The sequence below is a fragment of the Choloepus didactylus genome, chromosome 12 (genome assembly GCF_015220235.1).
Source record: "Choloepus didactylus isolate mChoDid1 chromosome 12, mChoDid1.pri, whole genome shotgun sequence".
NCBI classification, from domain to species: Eukaryota; Metazoa; Chordata; class Mammalia; order Pilosa; family Megalonychidae; genus Choloepus; species Choloepus didactylus.
The window spans coordinates 62,139,639-62,158,231 of record NC_051318.1 but is presented as its reverse complement, the minus strand read 5'-3'; the positions used below and the strand labels follow the sequence as shown (position 1 = coordinate 62,158,231).

The following is an 18,593-nucleotide window of genomic DNA, read 5'->3' as shown; positions in this document are numbered from 1 at the left end:
TGGGTGGTGGAGACTTGGTGTGTTCACTCTGTGATAAGCCACTGTGGTGTACTTTTCTATGAAAATCTTTGTTTTTTAAAGTACATTTTTGGTCTATTGACATTGTGCTGTCAAATTACAAAAAAGTGTGGTGCTCTCTGATTTTTAAAATTTCCCAGAGACAAGAAAGCATTACAAAGTATAGAAAATAACATGATTTTTAATGATCTTACAAATTTACAAGTTCTCCAGGTTTAAATAAAGCACTTCACATAAGCTAACTACAAAAAGGTGAAGTTTTTCAATGCAAAACTAATGTATCATTTGCACTGACTTGAACATCCTTCTATTAGAATGTATAGAGGGCTATGGGAAGCTATTAGCAAGAATACGACATACAGCTAGGTAGAAACTAGTGAAGACAAATGTACTACCTTATATTAAACATTATAAATAAACTTTTAAAAAGAGAAGTCACAGTTTTTACATTCTACATCCTAATTGAAGCTAACCTTTGACTTTCTCAATCGCTTTTCCTAATCGTCACTTTGAGGCATGGCTCTGTTTGAGAAAGGAAACTGCAGTTTTCTAGATGCTCACTTTAACATAATAAGAAACTGCAAATGGGTTTGATAGAAAGTGTTGTATTTTTATTGATAGGTAGTACTACAGAGATAAGGAAAATTGATCTTTTTATATGTGTGCATTTTTGGTTCTCTAAATTCATTGCCTATTCTATATACACTATGATATTTTTGTAGTTAATCACCTTTACGGTCCTTTAAATCTTCTCTGATGAGGCTGTCACTGAAAAACTTGGGAACCAATTCTTTACCAACTTTCTTCAATAGAAATCAAATTCAATGTTTGAACACAACTTTGTACTAATTCAGAGGAACGTTCACATTCAAAATTATGTTAATCCAATATTAATTTTCTTGGCGTGAAAAAAATTGTCACATATAGATTAAAGATATGCAGATGTAATCCAAGGATTGGTCAGATTTAACCAGCTGCTGAACATTACCAAGTTATATGCTAACTTTTAGGATTCCCTAACTCTAGAAAAAAGGAGCCCAAAAGAATACTCAGGACTATTTTGGTAGCACACAAGCTGGATGACAGCACGCATTCCTCCCCTTGACCATAAAAGTTGCCAATTATCAAAAAATTAGAAACAACCCAAATGTCCATTAGCATGAGAACAGATAAAATGTAGTATATTAAATGGAATACTGTACTGCAATAAAAATGAATGAACTAAAGCCATATATAAAAACAGGAAGGACACTCACAAATTTCTAAATCACTAACCCTTCTACAAAAGTTCCCAACTTAGCCTACCATTTTCCAAAGGGTGCCAACACCCAACTAAGAATTTGAATGATTAGTAAGATTTCATGTATTACTTCAAATGAAAAAAGGAGGCAATTCTCAAGAAAAAAACAAAACTACTACATCTAATTTTGTTTAGCTAAAACAGCAAGAAACATGATTTAATGGGCTATCCATTGTCAATATGGAGGGCAAAAACAAAACAAAACAGAATGCCTATAAGATTAGAGAGATTCCTTATGCTCTCTGCAAGGGGTGCTTTCAACATGAACTTGTACCCATTATGACTCACACTGAGATTCAGAAAAATAAAATCATTGGAAATGCCTAAGTAATGTATTTATATACTTTATATATGCCTAAGTAATTTTATGTACTTAAAAATAAAAATATGTTATATCCATCACTTTAGAATAATTGTTTAAATCAGTGGTTTTGAGTACCATGAGATTTGTCCAGGGAGGCTAAGAAAAAGAGCAAGGTCAGGGCAAGTTTGCTTAGTGTGTGTTAGCACCAGATCTTATTACAAACAATACAAAACTTAGATTTTGAAGTCCAAGGCAAAGAAACAAACAAATGGTAAAAAAAAATGTAATTCAAAAAGTAAGATAATCATGTCATCAAATGTCTTCAAACTACTGGTTTAAAATTACTCTAAATAAAATTATTTGGAATTGAAACCAATATTAGAAACAGATTAGAACAAGCACAATGTAAAGATGCATAAATGTCACTCCAAAATTAATTAACCACTTTTAGTAACATTTATCAGTACATCACTGCAAAATTTTGCTTTGCAAAACAGAGGACACTGATCTCACCTGATGTCATTTTCATACTGTGGGGACAGTCTACCTGAATTCTGGTAAAAGCTTTTCAGGAAAGAGGGGGCAGTGAAGGAAGGGGCAGAGAAGGAAGTGTGGAGACTTGGAAGACTGGAGGAAGAATTTTTCTCCTTGTGCATGCGTCGAACTGGTGGAAGAATGCTGAGTACAGAAAATACAGCAAATTTGTCTTAATGTTTATTTCAGCAAAATCTTCATTCACTATGTAAAAGCATATAAACAGGTTCTTGTATTACTCTCATCTCTCTTTTGAAGGGTTGGGGCTGGATCTTATATGGAAAGAAAGGAGCATGCACTTCTCTACTTAGATGACCATAGCCTAGTTTCACTTTTCACAAATTAAATTCCTCATCTATGCAGTGTTTCCAACCACCTGTTTTTGTCTACAAAGAATTCTGAACACTTTTAGGACAGAAAGTTGTTTTCACATGCGAAAGACACTTCAAGGGGAAAAAAGTAGAAAAGCACAAATAATTACAGGAAACAAGTTCCAGAAGGAAAAAACTGGTTATCAGTGGTTCAAAGACTTAACTATTTTCAAGAAATTCAAGAACAACATGTTTTGCTTTTGGAAGTCATCATAATACCTTTAGATTAACAAACATTAATGTCCCTGTTTTTTCCTGAAGCCCGTGAAATTGTGCTGCTATAATTTTACCCAGAGCCCTTAGTCTCCTACAGAGTTTTTTTAGAAAAACATTTTTCTATCAAGTTTTTACAGTGATACAAATGGCATCCTTTTATATTGATGGAAATTGTTTGAACCAATACGTAATAGAATGTATTTAGTGGGGAGAAAAAAATAGGGAAGAATACAGGTATCATATACAGCCTAAAATAACTAATGTTTTAATTCTTGAACATATTTTTTCATGGGAAAGAAGAGATTAACTGCCTTGAATAAATATGAATGCAGTGGTCATAAAATATCTTGCTATACGTATAAACACTTCATCTCTTTCACCAAAAAATCTGAGGAATACTTAATTCTATTGATCTTCCTTCTTTTCATACAGCTTACATTTTTAATTTTTTTCTCTCAAATCATTCAGAAAACAACAATGGAGATAAAATTGTGTTCTTAAAGGAAATGCTGGTAAATGTTCTAACAATTGATATAAAAATCAGCCTCCTCTTTTTTACTTAGAGGTCCATTTTTTTTTTTTTACCTCCAACTGGCTTCCCTGTCAAATAGTGTTTTCCATATCAAACTCAAAGGTAAAGAGGAGAAACAAAATTAGTTCCAGGATACAAATTCTGATTTGTGCTACATGGTAAGAAGTAGAATTATTCTACAATTCCAGGTTTATCCCTTTTACTATTTCAAACAATTTTCTTAAATTACTTCTAAATAGAACATAAGATAATTCTAATGGACACTTCCTGTGAATTATGGTACATCTATTTTCCTTTATTGATACTTTATTTTAGTAAAAAATTTATAACAATTTTCATGTTTTGCTTTAATTTATTATGTAATAGAGCCAAACGGTATTTTATTGGAATATCTTTTGTACATTTAACAGGAAGTTCTAATTGCTTGTTATTTCAGAATCTGCTGACTTTGTTACTTTTTTAGCCATCATCAAGAAGATGCTAACTTGTGTTGTCAGCAGGTTTTCAGACAAAACAATCACATGATATCTTGTTTCCTCCTATTTCTGAAAGAAAAAAAGGTTCCAGCCAAAATGCTTTAACTCTTCTCTTCATGTGTGCTTTCATTTTGCCTTGTTTCCCTTAGGAATTGAGGTTCTATAACTTACTTCGTTTTTATGGTCTTTTAAAATACTAACTGCTGGCTATAGTGAAGCCATAGAAGATCTTTACTTCACCGTGATCAAAACAGAGCAACATGAGATTGTGTTTACCACGCTGGAGAGACTCAGACTCACCTGCACTGCTCGCTGGAGCTCTGCCTCAGCACAGGGGAGCGCACCCCGTGAGCCCTCCCATCCTGTGAAGTCAGCTTTCTCTTGGAACTGGAGGGTGGGTGGCTGAAGGTGTGTGCCCGCCTGCGGAACTGCAGGGAGTCAGAGTCCTCTTCAGGGAACGTCTGCCAAGCCGAGGACAGAGGGGAGGCTGGAGGGGTCCCGGGTGGGGAGTCTCCTGGGGAGCCGTCCTGAGAAGCAAGCAGAAGTGAGATCTTCCTTTCCTACCAGGACATGTCAGACCTGCTGAAACACACAGTTCCAAAGTGACAGGGTGCCTCTTCTTCCTCCTGAGTCATGACAGAACTGTTTTGTTTTTTTCTTTTAACTCAAACCATGCTAAAGGCTAATCAGTTTCACCACAACCCACTTCTGATAAGCAGCTATAAGGCGGAATCCATCAAGACAGCCAGAAAGAGAAAGGGTGATAAGAAAAGGTAATCTTTCCCCTGACGCTTTGTGGTAAATGCTGTAACTACTGTACCTCTCATTGTTGCCTGAAAGATGAAAAGAGATCATGACCAAGAGGGTGGAGCCTGTGTTTATGTATCTACTAATTTCCGTGACATATCGGTTACATGCTTCCTGTACTGTCAAAACAATATTACACTCCGAGTGTCCAGGTCTCAGTGGCAAAGCCTTCAGAAAAATAAAATAAAGCCTGTTAAGTACCTGCCTTCACTGTGGATGTTCCTATTGAACTACATATTGCCTGAGGAAAATTTTTTTAAAAAGAGACATGAAAAACAGGAAATGAATGAAAAGTGGGCTCTGCGGATTGCATCTCATATTGCAAGGGGGGACATAATAAATCTTTGAATTTAGATGGTATGCTGTTTATATTTTCTAGAACAGGCATTATTTTAGAAATGTTTAGCTTGATAAACATAGGTTAGGAGTAAAAGACTCATAGCTGGTCTAAATCCTCAATTCCATCAACCAAAAGCTTAATAAGAGTACCTTAATGTTTTTTAATTAAAAAAAAAAAATACGCCTCAGTTAGATGTTTTCTATCAGAACGAAGAAACAGGAAACCAAACCTACTGAGAAAGGTCTATGAGATAAAAACAAAGGGCCTAATGTTGCAGTTTAAAAGGTAAAATATGAAAAGGAAAAAAATAAAGGGGAGAGAACAAAAGAAAAACAGAGCACTCTACAAGTAGAGTAATTACATGGCTAATTTTTATAGGGCTTTGAACGAACAGTTGCTTGAATAGTGTCCTCCAGTGCATAATAACTCCAAAGAGTAAAAAGCCTAATCAATAGTGCACGGCAAGCCTGCAAGGGACATGTTCTGCCCGAATGTGAGAGAGCCTCAGCCAAATAATGCATAACTTGTTAATATCAAGAACCTTCAACAATACTTATTCCTCAAATATTTATTTTTTAAAGAGCTATAAGGGACTCATAATAAAATAAATAAGCATGCATATTACCATATCAGTGTTGGTTTCTGTTAACTCTCAATTAGTACCAAAAACGGGAATTCTAACTAGATACCTTCTCTGAAGCAACACTGTTGGACCGTTCAAAGCTGTCCATACTTCCAAGCCGACCTCTCATTCTGTTAGCTCCCTGAGTAAAGAGAATAAATTTAAATCGTTCATTTAAATCATTTTTATCTCAAAACTATGAAAGGCAGTTTCAGGTTGCATCTCTATGTTTGCATTAAATTGATCCTTTTGTGATTCACCCCAATTTGTTGGCAGCACGGTAAACAGAACTATTCACAAGCTATTTCCATTATTTCTCAATCAGCCTAGTTAGACAACTAGATCTTCAGACCAAGTTTTCTGAGATTATTTTAGTTACAAGGTTAAAGTACTATTCATCTATAAGATCAAGTGAATATTTGGTGAGAGACCCACCAACTCCGTGTTTCATACACATAAACGCAAATGTGGAAAGTACAACAAAATAAACCAAAAACTTGCAAAGAAAATGACTTAAAATTGTCTCTATACAATTCGATTACAAACTTCATAATTCACATTACAGGGTTATAATAAACACAGGCTCAAAACAAAACAAAGCAAAAAGAAAACTACATTCTAAAATTTGAGTTTTGCTTCATTAAGCCATAATTCAAAACCATTTAAATAAATCATTTCACTCTAGAAGCCTAGGTATCAGTCTGTCTTGCTTTAATATTGGTGAATGGTTTCACGTTTTTCTTGGCACAATGGTCTTTTAGTATGGATTTCACAGATGGTATAATTAGAGGAACTTAAGAGATCATCTTGTGTATTCCCTTCATTTTACAAAGGAAGAAAGTGAGGTCAAATATTGAAGGAAAGAGGATAGAAAGGCAGGTTGGAAGTCTCATCATAAGCAAAGTCTTAAGAGATAAACGCCCCAAATGAGGAACTCTTAAACGCAGGAAAGAGTTCTAAAAGGAATGACAGGAAATATCAGCAAAAGAACACAATACCTAGTATTTGAATAGCACTTTATGGCTTTGTCTCCACACATTCTTGTGTTGTTTGGGGGCAGGGTGGGGGAGGGGAGATTAAATTTCCCTTTAATTTTTAATCAAAGTAAGACTCGCAAAGTTTCAAAAGTCACACTGTGCTACCAACCCTATAATGAAAAGCAGCATTCACCACCCCCTCTCTCACACCCTGAATCAACTCCCATCTAAAATTATTTATACTGATGCTTCTGGTAATTAACTTATATGGCTATTTCTTATATCTTTTGATTAGACACTGTCTATTGATTTCTTATTTTGGAAGACGAGACTTCAGCATTTTTACTTCACTACTCACCCTATATACACTTCCCTCCTTCCCTCTTCTCTCAATACTTTCTTTTTCCATAAACCAAAAATACCCTTTATTCCACACATATACTTTTTGGTAATAAACAATTGTATATTTTTCCCATAACAAAAACTATCCTTCTACAACAATATTTTAAATATTTTACAGCAATATTTATAAATATATGTATATAGTAACACATAACTACACATGCATATAGCAACACATAACTACATATGAATATAGTAACAAAAATAAATACTTTGGAAGAACTGAGAGCAGGGACATGAATGGACATTTGCACACTGGTGTTTATGGCAGCAGTATTTATGATTTGCAACGGATGGAGGTGGCCTAAAGGTATATTAACTGATGAATAGAATGGTGAACTGTGGTGAATGCATACAATAGAATACTGACTGGCTGCAAGGAATGAAGTTGTGAGACATGAAACAAGGTGAATGGATCTTGAGGACAGCATTTTGCGTGAAATGTGCCAGAAACAAAAAGACAAACATTATAACACCTCACTAATATGGACAAACTATAATGTGTAAACTCTGAGAATTGAATCTTAAGAGCACAACTTATTAGGGGAACACCTATTGTAATGGTCCCTAGATTGTAAGCTCTTACAGCAGTCACATCTATTCCTGAGTTGAAGGGTTATCTCTAAATTCTGAGATGCTGAGCTCTTTGTTATAACCCGGTTGGTATCTAGAACTTTGAGGATCTGTGACACCTGAGACTCAGAGCTAGAGCTTGGCAGCTATGAATGTCAGTAATAGATCAAATAGCAACTGTTAAAAAAAGCTGAAAAAGAGTTCAGACTTCAATAAGAGATATGAATGAAGCGGATCTGGTTAGGACAAAGGCAAATCAGGCCAAAGAGTAAAGGATGATATTGATTATGTTTTAAAACTTCTACTTCTGTGTGAGACCAAGGGAAGAGATGTTTATTTGGTGCAGAATCTATATTTTCTGTAGCACACTAAATAATTTAACTTATATTGTCAGTTTATTCAAATACCATAATTACCTGGAACTTTGAATAAGAAGTGAGATCTGGTAGGTTTGTACAGGTTAGTGTGAAACCCCAATACATCCCAAAGTAATTTGGGCAGAGAATAAAAATGTATTTGCAGGGCCCCCCTTAGAAACGGGAAAAATGCAGAAATTTTCAACTTCCCCACCTGAGTAGTTACTGATATTCTCATAACCATTGAGGACTGCTAATTTAGTAAGCCAAGCCCTTGATCTTGGGGGTTGTCCTATGAAGCTTATTACCGCTAAGGAGAGGCTAAGCCTACTTGTAATTGTGCCTAAGAGTCTCCCCCAGAGAACCTCTTTTGTTGCTCTGATGTGGCCTCTGTCTCTCTAAGCCTTCCAAGCAGGTAAATTCACTGCCCTCCCCACTACATGGGACATGACTCCCAGGAGTGTGAATCTCCCTGGCAACACATGACATCATTCCGGAGGATGAACCTGGACCCAGCATCATGAGACTGAGAAAGCCTTCCGGACCAAAAGGCAGAAGAGAAATGAAAGAAAATAAAGTTTCAGTGGCTGAGACATTCCAAATGGAGTTGAGAGGTCACTCTGGAGGGCATTTTTATGTGCTATATAGATATCCCTTTTTAGTTTTTAGTGTATTGAAATAGCTAGAAGGAAATACCTGATACTGTTGAACTGCAACCCAGTAGCCTTGATTCTTGAAGATGACTGTATAAATATGTATCTTACATGGTGTGACTGTGTGGTTGTGAAAACTTGTTGCTCACACTCCCTTTCTCCAGTGTATGAACAGATGAATAGAAAAATGGGGACAAAAATTAAATGAAAAATAGAACAGGATGGGAGGATGGGATGTTTTAGGTGTTCTTTTTTACTTTTATTTTTATTCTTATTTTTATTGGAATAATGAAAATGTTCAAAAATTGATTGTGGTGATGAATGCCAACCATATGACGGTACTTTGAACAACTGATTATACACTGTGGATTACTGTACGTTATGTGAATATATCTCAATAAAACTGAAAAAAAAAATACTAACATCACAAGTTGTGGTTACATAAATATTTTGTGTTATATTATGACTTTTAAATACTGTTTGCAGCTGAGCCACATATTTTACTATGATGACATCCTTATCTAGTACAATTTTTTGTTTCTTTGTTTTTCATGGAGTTAGCTGTCTCAGCAATCACTAACTTATTGCCAAACTCTCCAACAGATCTCTATATGGTCAACATAACATAATTGTCAATTACAATTTTTTTCTTTTTCTTTGAACTTTCCATTATAGAGTTCTGTGTCTTCCTGTCCTAACCTGGACAGGTTGCAATTTAGGCTTGCTGTACATATCTTCCTAGTATTTTCCTTCACTATTAACCTGGAAACATCCTTTGACCCCCTTGCATGATGGAATTTCTGTTTCTTGTCCCTGTCTTTCTCTTTCTTAGCTTACTTCCTCATTTTGGTAGACCACATTCTCCAGGTGCTTTCTGAGAAAGGGTGATAGGGAAGAAACTATTTTTTTTTTTAATTTATATGTCTTAAATGTTATCTATCTTTACACTTCATAAATAGTTTGGCTGAATATAAAACTGTTGTTGGAAATTTTCCTTCAGAATATGGAAGCACTGCTCAAGTATCTTTTGGTAGAGAAGTTTAATGCCATTGTGATTATTAAGCTTTTGTGTGTGACTTGCTATTGTCCTTTGGAACAGATTCTAAGTTTACCCTGGGGAATTCTGAAATTTCACAGTGCTGTGCCTTGATGTGGCTGTTACTCAACGTATTGTGCACTTACTGAGCCCATTAAATCTGGAAATTTGTGTCCATTACCTCTGGGAATTTTTTTATTATGATTTCTTTGAAACTTGACTGCATGTATCTTCTCTTTCTGGAACTCCTACCATTTGGTTTTTGGGTCTCTAGACTGATCCTTTTAACCTATTATCCTATTCTCCAGTTTTCCATATACTTGTCAATTTTCTGAGGGATTTTTTCAACTCTCTAGCCTTCATAGCCCTCTATTAAATTTTTTTATGTCTACTATCAGAAAGTTTAAAGAGTTTTCTTGATCCCAAATGACTGTTTTATATTTATGATATCCTATTCTTGTTTCAAAAAAGCAATATTTATTCTTATCTGTGTGTATTCGTTTCTCAGCTGCTAAAACAAATAGCAAACTACGAGACGGCTTAACAACAGGAATTTACTGGATCATGGTTCTGAGGCCAGAAGTCCAGAATTGAGGCATCAGCAAGATGATTTTTCCTCCCTAAAGACCATGGCATTCTGGGGTTGGCTGCCAGTGATCCTTAGGCCTTGGCTTTTCTGTCATGTGGCAAAGCACATGGCACCTTCCCTTTCTCTTCTGGGTCCCATGACTTCCAGCTTCCAGCTGCTCTTGGTGGCTTCTCTCTCTCTCTCTCTCTGAATTTCATTTTGCATTTAAAGGACTCCAGTAATCCAGATTAAAGACCAACCTGATTCAATTGGGCCACACCTTAATTGAAGTAACTTCCTGAAGAGATCTCATTTACAATGGGGTCCACACACACCAGAATGTGAACCAAGACCAAGAACATTTCCAGACTGGGGTACACAAGTCAATCCACCACAACGTGTATATTAATTACAGTTTTCTATATCTTTGTTGGCTCCTTACATTTTTTTCTGTTTCCTAAAAGTTCTTTTATTTTCTGTTTATTTTCATCTATCTTTTATATTTAGAGGATTTCCTCAAATGCTTGGTGATCTCCAACTGTCATCCTGTAAAGAAAGGCTGGGCTTTCTGACTGGTGCATTTTTCTCTAGAGTGACCAGACAGGCACCCAGCCATGGGTGTCTTCTTTGGAGTGGATCAATTTCTCCAGAGAAGAGCCCTCTAATCTCCTACCTAGGGGGTGGAGGGTCAGAATTGGGGAGCTGGTGGGAGAGGGAGAGGAATGAACAGGATCACCTGTACTCTGGAAACTGAGCTGGGTAAGAGGACTGAGTGGTCTCAACATTTGGTACAAACTTACTTTATTTTTCCGTATGGTGTCTCACCCTCACCTTCTGCTGTCCTGGTGTCCCTGAGTCAAAGCTTCTCTGGTTCAATTTGTGTGAGGCATAAACCTCTAATTTCCTTCCATAGTCAGGAAGGCAGAGTCACCTGGCTGCTCAGATTCAGAGAGGAGAGCTGGTGGTCTAATTGCATCTTATTCCTATTTTCTACCAGTCTTCCAGTTTTTAGTCCTACCCACTCCATTCCTGTCTTATAAGGTACAAGGCATTTAAACTCTTGAGCCTCTGGGGGCAATGTGACAAATCAGTTTGTTTCAAATGGGTATACACTTCCACAGGGAATTTCTCCACTCTGCCAAGACAGATATCACTCATCCACCCACCTACTGTCATTCCCCTCCTGTTCTCTATTTCCTTGTGGGTTATATCTTTTTTTAATTCTTTACTGTGATTTTAGCAGAATTTTAAGGAAGAGCAGATATAAATGGACATGTTCAACCCACCATGTGGCAATCTTTTCCTATAAATGGCCAGATAAATATTTTAGGATTTGTGGGCTACATATGGTCCCTGTTACATAGTCTTCCTTGGTTGTTTTTTTGCTTGTTTGTTTGTTTGTTTTGTTTTGAACAACCCTTTAAAAATGTAAAAAACATTCTTAGTGCACAGGCAGCACAAAAATAGGCTCAGGGGTAGATGTGGCCCAGAGTGTTTGCCAATCCCTACAGTATTATTTAATTCTGACAACTAACTGAGTATTATTTCCACTTGAGTCAGTAATTCTATCCTAAGTTAAAAAGCCAAAATAATACTGAAATGCACAAATGGAAGTTAGGCAACATGGACATTATAAAGCAATGCTTCCATTATATATAACATGAAGGCAATTAAACCTTATCCAGATTAGCAAGTTATAATTACTCTAATTCTGAAAACTTCAGAGCTTTACAACTAGAAGGGATGTTAAAAAAAAAAAAAAGATAAAAGAATATCTTAGATGTGACACCAAAAGCACAAACAACAAAAGAAAAACATAGATAAACTGGATATCATCAAAATTAAAAACTTTTGCTTTTCAAAGGACACCATAAAGAAAATGAAGAGGCAACACACAGACTGGAATAAAATTTTTGTAAATCATATACCTGTAAGGGATTTATATCTAGAACTCTTACAACTTAATAATAAAGAGACAAATAACTCAATTTTAAAAAAGGGTACAGGATCTCAATAAACATTTCTGCAAAGAAGATATACTAATGGCCAATAAGCATATGACCAGATGCTTAACATCACTAGCCATTAGGAAAATGCAAATCAAAACTACAATGAGATATCACTTCATATCCATTAAGATGGCTATAATCAAAAAGACAAATAAATATCAGTGAGTGTGTTAGTTTGAAACTGTTATGTGCCCCACAAAAGGTCACGGTCTTTTAATCCACTCCTGTGGGTGCATATCTGTTGTAGGTGGGACCTTTGGTTAGGTTATTTCAATTGAGATGTGACCCAGCCCTTTGAAGGTTGGTCTTAATCCTTCTACCGCAGTCCTTTAAGAGAAATGAAATTAAGAGATGCTCATAGAGAAAAAGCCCCTGGAGGAGCTGAGAGAGAAAATCACTGAAGCCAGAAGCTGAAAGCAATGAAACCCAGGAGAGAAGGATCAGGAGACGCTGGCTATGTGCAAAATAGAGGCTGTGTACAGGCATATATCAGATATATCAGGGTTCAGTTCCAGACCACTACAATAAAGCATGTATCATAATAAAGTGAGTCACACAAATTTTTTGGTTTCCCAGTGCATATAAAAGTTATGTTTACGCTATACTATAGTCTATCAAGTGTGTAATAGCATTATGTCTAAAAAAATAATGTACATACCTTCATTAAAAAATACTTTATTGCTAAAAAATGCTAACCATCATCTGAGCCTGTCATCTTTTTGCTGGTGGAGGGTCTTGCCTCCATGTTGATGGTTGCTGCTTGACCAGGGTGGTGGATGCTGAAAATTGGGGTGGCCGTGGCAATTTCTTAAAATAAGACAACAATGAAGTTTGCCACATGGATTGACTCTTCTTTCTCAAAAGATTTCTCTATAGTATGCAATGCTGTTTGATAGCATTTTACCCTCAATAGAAAATCTTTCAAAATTCTTTCAATCTTCTCAAACTATGCTGCTGCTTTATTAACTACATCTATGTAATATTCTAGGTCCTTTGTTGTCATTTCAACAATGTTCACAACATCTGTACCAGAATAGATTCCATTTCTTTGTTCATACTTAAGAAGCAACTCCTCATCCATTCAAATTTTATCATGAGATTGTGGCAATTCAGTCACATTGCCAGGTTCCACTTCTAATAGTTCTCTTGCTATTTCCATATCTGCAGTGACTTCCTCCACTGAAGTCTTGAACCCCTCAAAGTCATCCATAAGGGTTGGAAAAAACTTCTTCCAAACTCCTATGAATGTTGATATTTCAACCTCCTCCCATGAATCACAAATGTTCTTAATCGCATCTAGAAAGGTGAATCCCTTCTTGAAGGGTTTCAATTGACTTTTCCCAGATCCATTAAAGGAATCAGTATGGCAAGTTTAGCCCTACAAAATGTATGTCTTTAATAATAAGACTGGAAATCGGAAATGACTCCCCTGATCCACGGGCTACAGAATGGATGTTGTGTTAGCAGACATGAAAACAACATTGAAGTCCTAGATGAAAGTCCTAGATGGCATCTTCTTCCAGTATATGGCTGTTTCATCTAGAATGAAAATCTGTTGTTTAGTGCAGCCACCTTCATCAATTATCTTAGATAGATCTTCTGGATAACCTGTTGCAGCTTCTACGTAAGCACTTGTTGCTTCACCTTGTATTTTTTATGTTATAGAGACAGATTCTTTCCTTAAACCTCATTAACCTACCTCTGCTAGCTTCAAACTTCTCTTCTGCAGCTTCCTCACCTCTCTCAGCCTTCAGATAATTGAAAAGAGTTAGGGCTTTGCTCTGGATCAGGCTTTGGCTTAAGGGAATACTGTGGCTGGTTTTATCTTCTATCCAGACTAGAAAAACTTTTTCCATAACATCAGTAAGGCCACCTACCCTATTCAGACTCCAATTCCCCATATTGGGCACTCTGGCACTGATAGCATACTCTGGGCCACTTAGCTGCAGGGAAACGTTCCCCACCTTCTCAGCTCCAACTTCCCAGAGGATGCTCTCCCATGCAGATGCCTTCCTTTCCACCCTATGGTTCCTACATGCTACTCTGGGACATTCCCTCACTCCATGCCCCATACAGGCTCAGTTGCTTCCCCTGCCCCTCAGCCCCCAAAACCTACCTTACTTGGTCTCACCTAAAGGCTCTAGAATTGAATAGCTCATGATGAGGTGAAGAAAGGGGAAGGGGCCCTATTTTGCTTATTTAATAAATAGAATAAATAAATTTACTAAGTGGAATATATAAATTTCCATTAAATTATACTTACTATTTTCAGCATTTCCTACCAATCCTAAAAGAGGGTGGGGTAGGGCTCTTTATAACTTTACATGGCAAAGGATAAGAAGTTCTTATAGTTTTGGGCATCAACAGTCCATTTCCCCTTTCCACACATAAATCTCTATAACTAAATCTCTATTGCTCCAGTTCAGATACCAAAGGCACCAGAAAAAATCTAGATCTGAGAATGAAACTTATTTTTAAAGATTATTTTAAATAAGTGTGAATAAATCAATCATTTTTGTTTTTTAAAGGAAACCTTCTGTGAACCAGTTGAGAATGAAATAAAGCAGTTAAAAAACACAAAAATTAATATCTAAAGGATCCTCCATTTAATCTTACCCTTGAGAAGATATTTTCCAGGGAGTTGGTTAAGGATCTCTTAGCTTTATTTTTCAGAATGTCAAGTTTGAACCTTCCACTGCTTGTTGCATTCTCAGGGATTGTACTATTTGAAATAGTCTACAGAGAGAAACAGATAAATTTTAGTTTGCAATTTTCAAGGTTAAATGAGGCTTTAAATACAAGTTTAAAACTAAGCCATTAAAAAACATAGGAATTCTTCAGTATCTCTATTAAAAAGTAATAATTTAGGTTTCACATTGCAAACATAGAGATTATAAGCAGAAACATGTAATTTTTAATATTTTAAGCAAAAAAAAGACAGAAATAAGATCCTTCCTTCATACCTTTCTCTTCTACTAATACATTCCTGCTCCATCGAACAAAAATTAAACTTGAGATAGTAAGTTTCATTGCTGTTATTCTGATTAACAACTATAACCATCCCATTCCAATTTACATATTCTATACCCCAATTATCAAGACAAACACAGGAAATAAGTTTCAAAGAACAAAGCAGCTTCCAGAAAAGCTGGATTCTGCTAATGACTCTGTTATAATCCCATTATCATGTGTGAGTAGGTCATTTATCTTTTACATCAAATATTCACTTACAATACTGAACTGTAAAAGAATCTACTATGTGTCTGCTATATATATATATATATATATATATATATATATATATATATATATATTCTCTTTTTCAGCTCCTCCCTCTTCCCTCCTGTCCTATCCATCCAGTAAGTCACTAAGTCCTAAAGATTATGCCTCCTAAATAGCTCGACTCCGTCCCTTTCTGACATCTCCAGTGCTCCAGTTTAGGCCTCTCTCCTGAGACAAAATAAATATTTCAAGGCAGACCCATTCAATCTATTTTTGTGCCCATGCTACTTCTGAGTCTTATGCCTACTTACAGCATTGTACTAATCACACCATATTTTAATTTATTTGATAACATACTGGTTTCTTCTGCTAAACAATCAGATGGAAGAAAAGAGCTATTTTTATTAATCACCACTGCCTGGTACATAATTTGCACTCAATAAAGGTGTGTGCAATAATTAAACGAATCACTTCTCATATATTCTATGACAAAATTCTCCTAATTGGAGAACGGGACTTCAGTCTTAACACTCCAACCCCCTCCTCTACCAACTCCCCTCACAAGTGACAGCAGAATTATCTTCTTAAAGCACAAATCTGATCTCTTCACTCCCTTACTCGGACTTCAGTAAAAAAGCCTGTCCTAGCACTTTAGGCCCTTTGTCATCTCACTGCTGCCCATTTTTCCAGCCTTCTTTCCCACCAATCCCCAAAGGTACCCTAGAAACTAGTGCATTTGCTTCAAGGGCCTGCATAAAACATATTTGATCACTACATGCCCTTGTGCTCAATGTTCCTTTCTGAAAACACACGTCCCCAACTTTTCTGATTAGCAAACTTTCTCTGCTCTAAAGCTCCTGCCCTCCCCCAAATCTCTTCATCTTGAATTCTTTATTTCTACCCTTTACCCTTATCTCTCCACTCAAACTCCAAAGCAAAGAAAATGTAGCTACTTTTTAAAGAATACAGTTTTATTGAGATATATTCACATACCCTACAATGATCCAGTGTACAGTCAATTGTTCACAGTACCATCATGTAGTTGTGCATTCATCACCACAATCAATTTTTGAACATTTTCCTTACTCCAAAAAAAAATTAAAATAAAAGTAAAAAAGAACACCTAAGACATTCCACCCCACCCCCAGCCCACTCTACTTTTCATTTAATTTTTGGCCCCATTTTTCTACTCATCTGTCCATACACTGGATAAAGGGAGTTTGAGCCACTAGGTTTTCACAATCACACAGTCACACCATGTAAGCTACATAGTTATACAATCGTCTTCAAGAATCAAGGCTACTGGGTTGTAGTTTGACAGCTTCAAAATGTAGCTACTTTTGTGCTCCTTGCACATTATTTATAAAATTCATTTACTGCCTCTATTATAGGTTTCTATTTATCTGTTTGCCTTCCTCTTTAGGATGTTTGAGTTCTTCTTGGGAGGGAACAATGCTTATCCATCTCTTTTTTGTCACCATTAGCACAGAGCTTAGCTCATAAAAGGTTCTTATGCACTTGTTTAATGAGTTTGTGAAGGAATGTGTACTAATCAAGTAATATGTGTTTTGTTCTAAATATAGTGAAATGACAATATAACTTGAATTAGTCTCATTAAGAGGTAAATACGTCATAATCCTCTTAGATGCTGTGGCTAATGGACTTGCTTTATCCTATGCTGCTGGGAATACATTCTAAACCACATGCACAAAAACACCATCCTTCAGTCTGCAGCTAGGGCTGCTGTTTGCATGCTACAGCTGCTGCCTGGGGAGCCTCACTCTTTACCATTAAAGCTGCTAAGCTTTTGAAGAAATAAAATGTTCACACGAAACTGATATAAAATAATGGATTAACATTAAAAAAATGTATGTTCATTCTAAATCATGAACATTTGTTACTACTGCTTTTGTACCAAAAACAACGTTTTTACATTTTAAAGACATCATTATTTTATTTCAATGTGCTGATGCCTGCTAAAATTCCCTATAAAACTTCTAAAATGCTGGGGAATAAAAGGTCTGATAGGACTTTAACCTGAAGGGAGATGAGAGCACAGAGTAAAGAAACTCCTTCCACATGTTCTGTGATATTTTCACTGAACATATAAACAAAAATAGTAGGTCAAGGAGAAAACCTCTTCTCACCGATGGGCCTTCCCCAATATGAACATGTGTCCTCTGCTTGGTTTCACACAGCTGCCTCAGATGTAAAATCACAAGCTCATTTTCTTCCTGGTCACTGACTGGCTTCATTTTCTGTTGAAAAGACAAACCAAGAGCACACTATAGAAGTACAGCTCTTTTTTTTTTTATTTTATTCTCACTTGGTTTGTTCTGTCTAGCAGACAAACATAAAGCTAAGATTTTAATTGCTCTTAGCAGCAAAAGTAACAGTGGCTATGAAATAGCAGGATATGATAATATATCTTTGGCTTCACATAGACATTAAAAGGAAAGGATGAAAAAGGGAAACACACAAAAACAGCAGTAAATTCTCATTATTTGATCTTCTTTATGAGAACCACAAATAATGGTACCTGAACTCGTTCAAAGATGTCAGCTTGCTCATTATCTGTCAACGAGGAGAGATGCCTCTGTATCACCAGCTTGGCTCTTGGCGGGTAGAGACCTAAGGAAAATGAGGGAGGGGAATATGTTAAACAGTGTCTAGCAGCAAAGATACAAATGCTCATAATGAATTGCAGCTCACCCCTTAGCCAGCAGGCTCTGAATTTCTCTTATTGAAATCCTCAGAGATGTGTTCCTATCTGCAAGAAACCTTGGACCACTACACTGAAATGATTAAAACTAAATGGAAAACTCCTCACCAAAGTCAACAGCCCCCTGACAGTTGTCCCACAGTTAGCACTACTAATATTTCCCACATGTTACCGAATCAACAGCACAGCCATATACCATTTAATGTGCTAACAAACTTAGCCACAGTAGAAATTCATAGCTGAATTAACATTATCCTAGTTTATGGCATGGAATGATAAGCTAAACACTAGCCATGGCCAATACCTCTATGCTAAAAACTTAACATTTAAAGAAGAATAACTTATAATAGTATAAGACAGAGCTACAGCTTAGACATGATCCTTTTCCTCTCAAGCAGCTATTGTTCTGTGGGAATAAAGCTTCAGGGACAGCTTTAGTGGGTATTTAGTGACATTTTTAGTGTTACTATTTTGCCAAAATATAGTTTACTTCTTCGAATCACAATATTTATAAATCTATTGTGTTCTTAAACATAATTTATATTAAGTCCTCAG

At 36.2% G+C, this 18,593-nt stretch overlaps 1 protein-coding gene across 5 annotated transcripts in view; it reads right to left on the bottom strand.

Moving 5' to 3' along the window:
* TBC1D4 (TBC1 domain family member 4) overlaps positions 1-18,593 on the bottom strand; it is a 238,222-nt gene that overhangs the window by 43,237 nt on the left and 176,392 nt on the right. For 4 of the 5 annotated variants that reach the window (XM_037799763.1, XM_037799766.1, XM_037799764.1 and 1 more), the window contains exons 6-10: positions 17,856-17,947; positions 17,464-17,574; positions 14,711-14,830; positions 5,588-5,662; positions 4,052-4,278 (exon numbers count right to left, since the gene is read on the bottom strand). In XM_037799763.1, the coding sequence (XP_037655691.1) occupies positions 4,052-4,278; positions 5,588-5,662; positions 14,711-14,830; positions 17,464-17,574; positions 17,856-17,947 (625 nt within the window). Of the gene's footprint in view, positions 1-2,135; positions 2,301-4,051; positions 4,279-5,587; positions 5,663-14,710; positions 14,831-17,463; positions 17,575-17,855; positions 17,948-18,593 lie in introns of all 5 variants that reach the window. The other variant, XM_037799767.1, reaches the window with a different exon arrangement.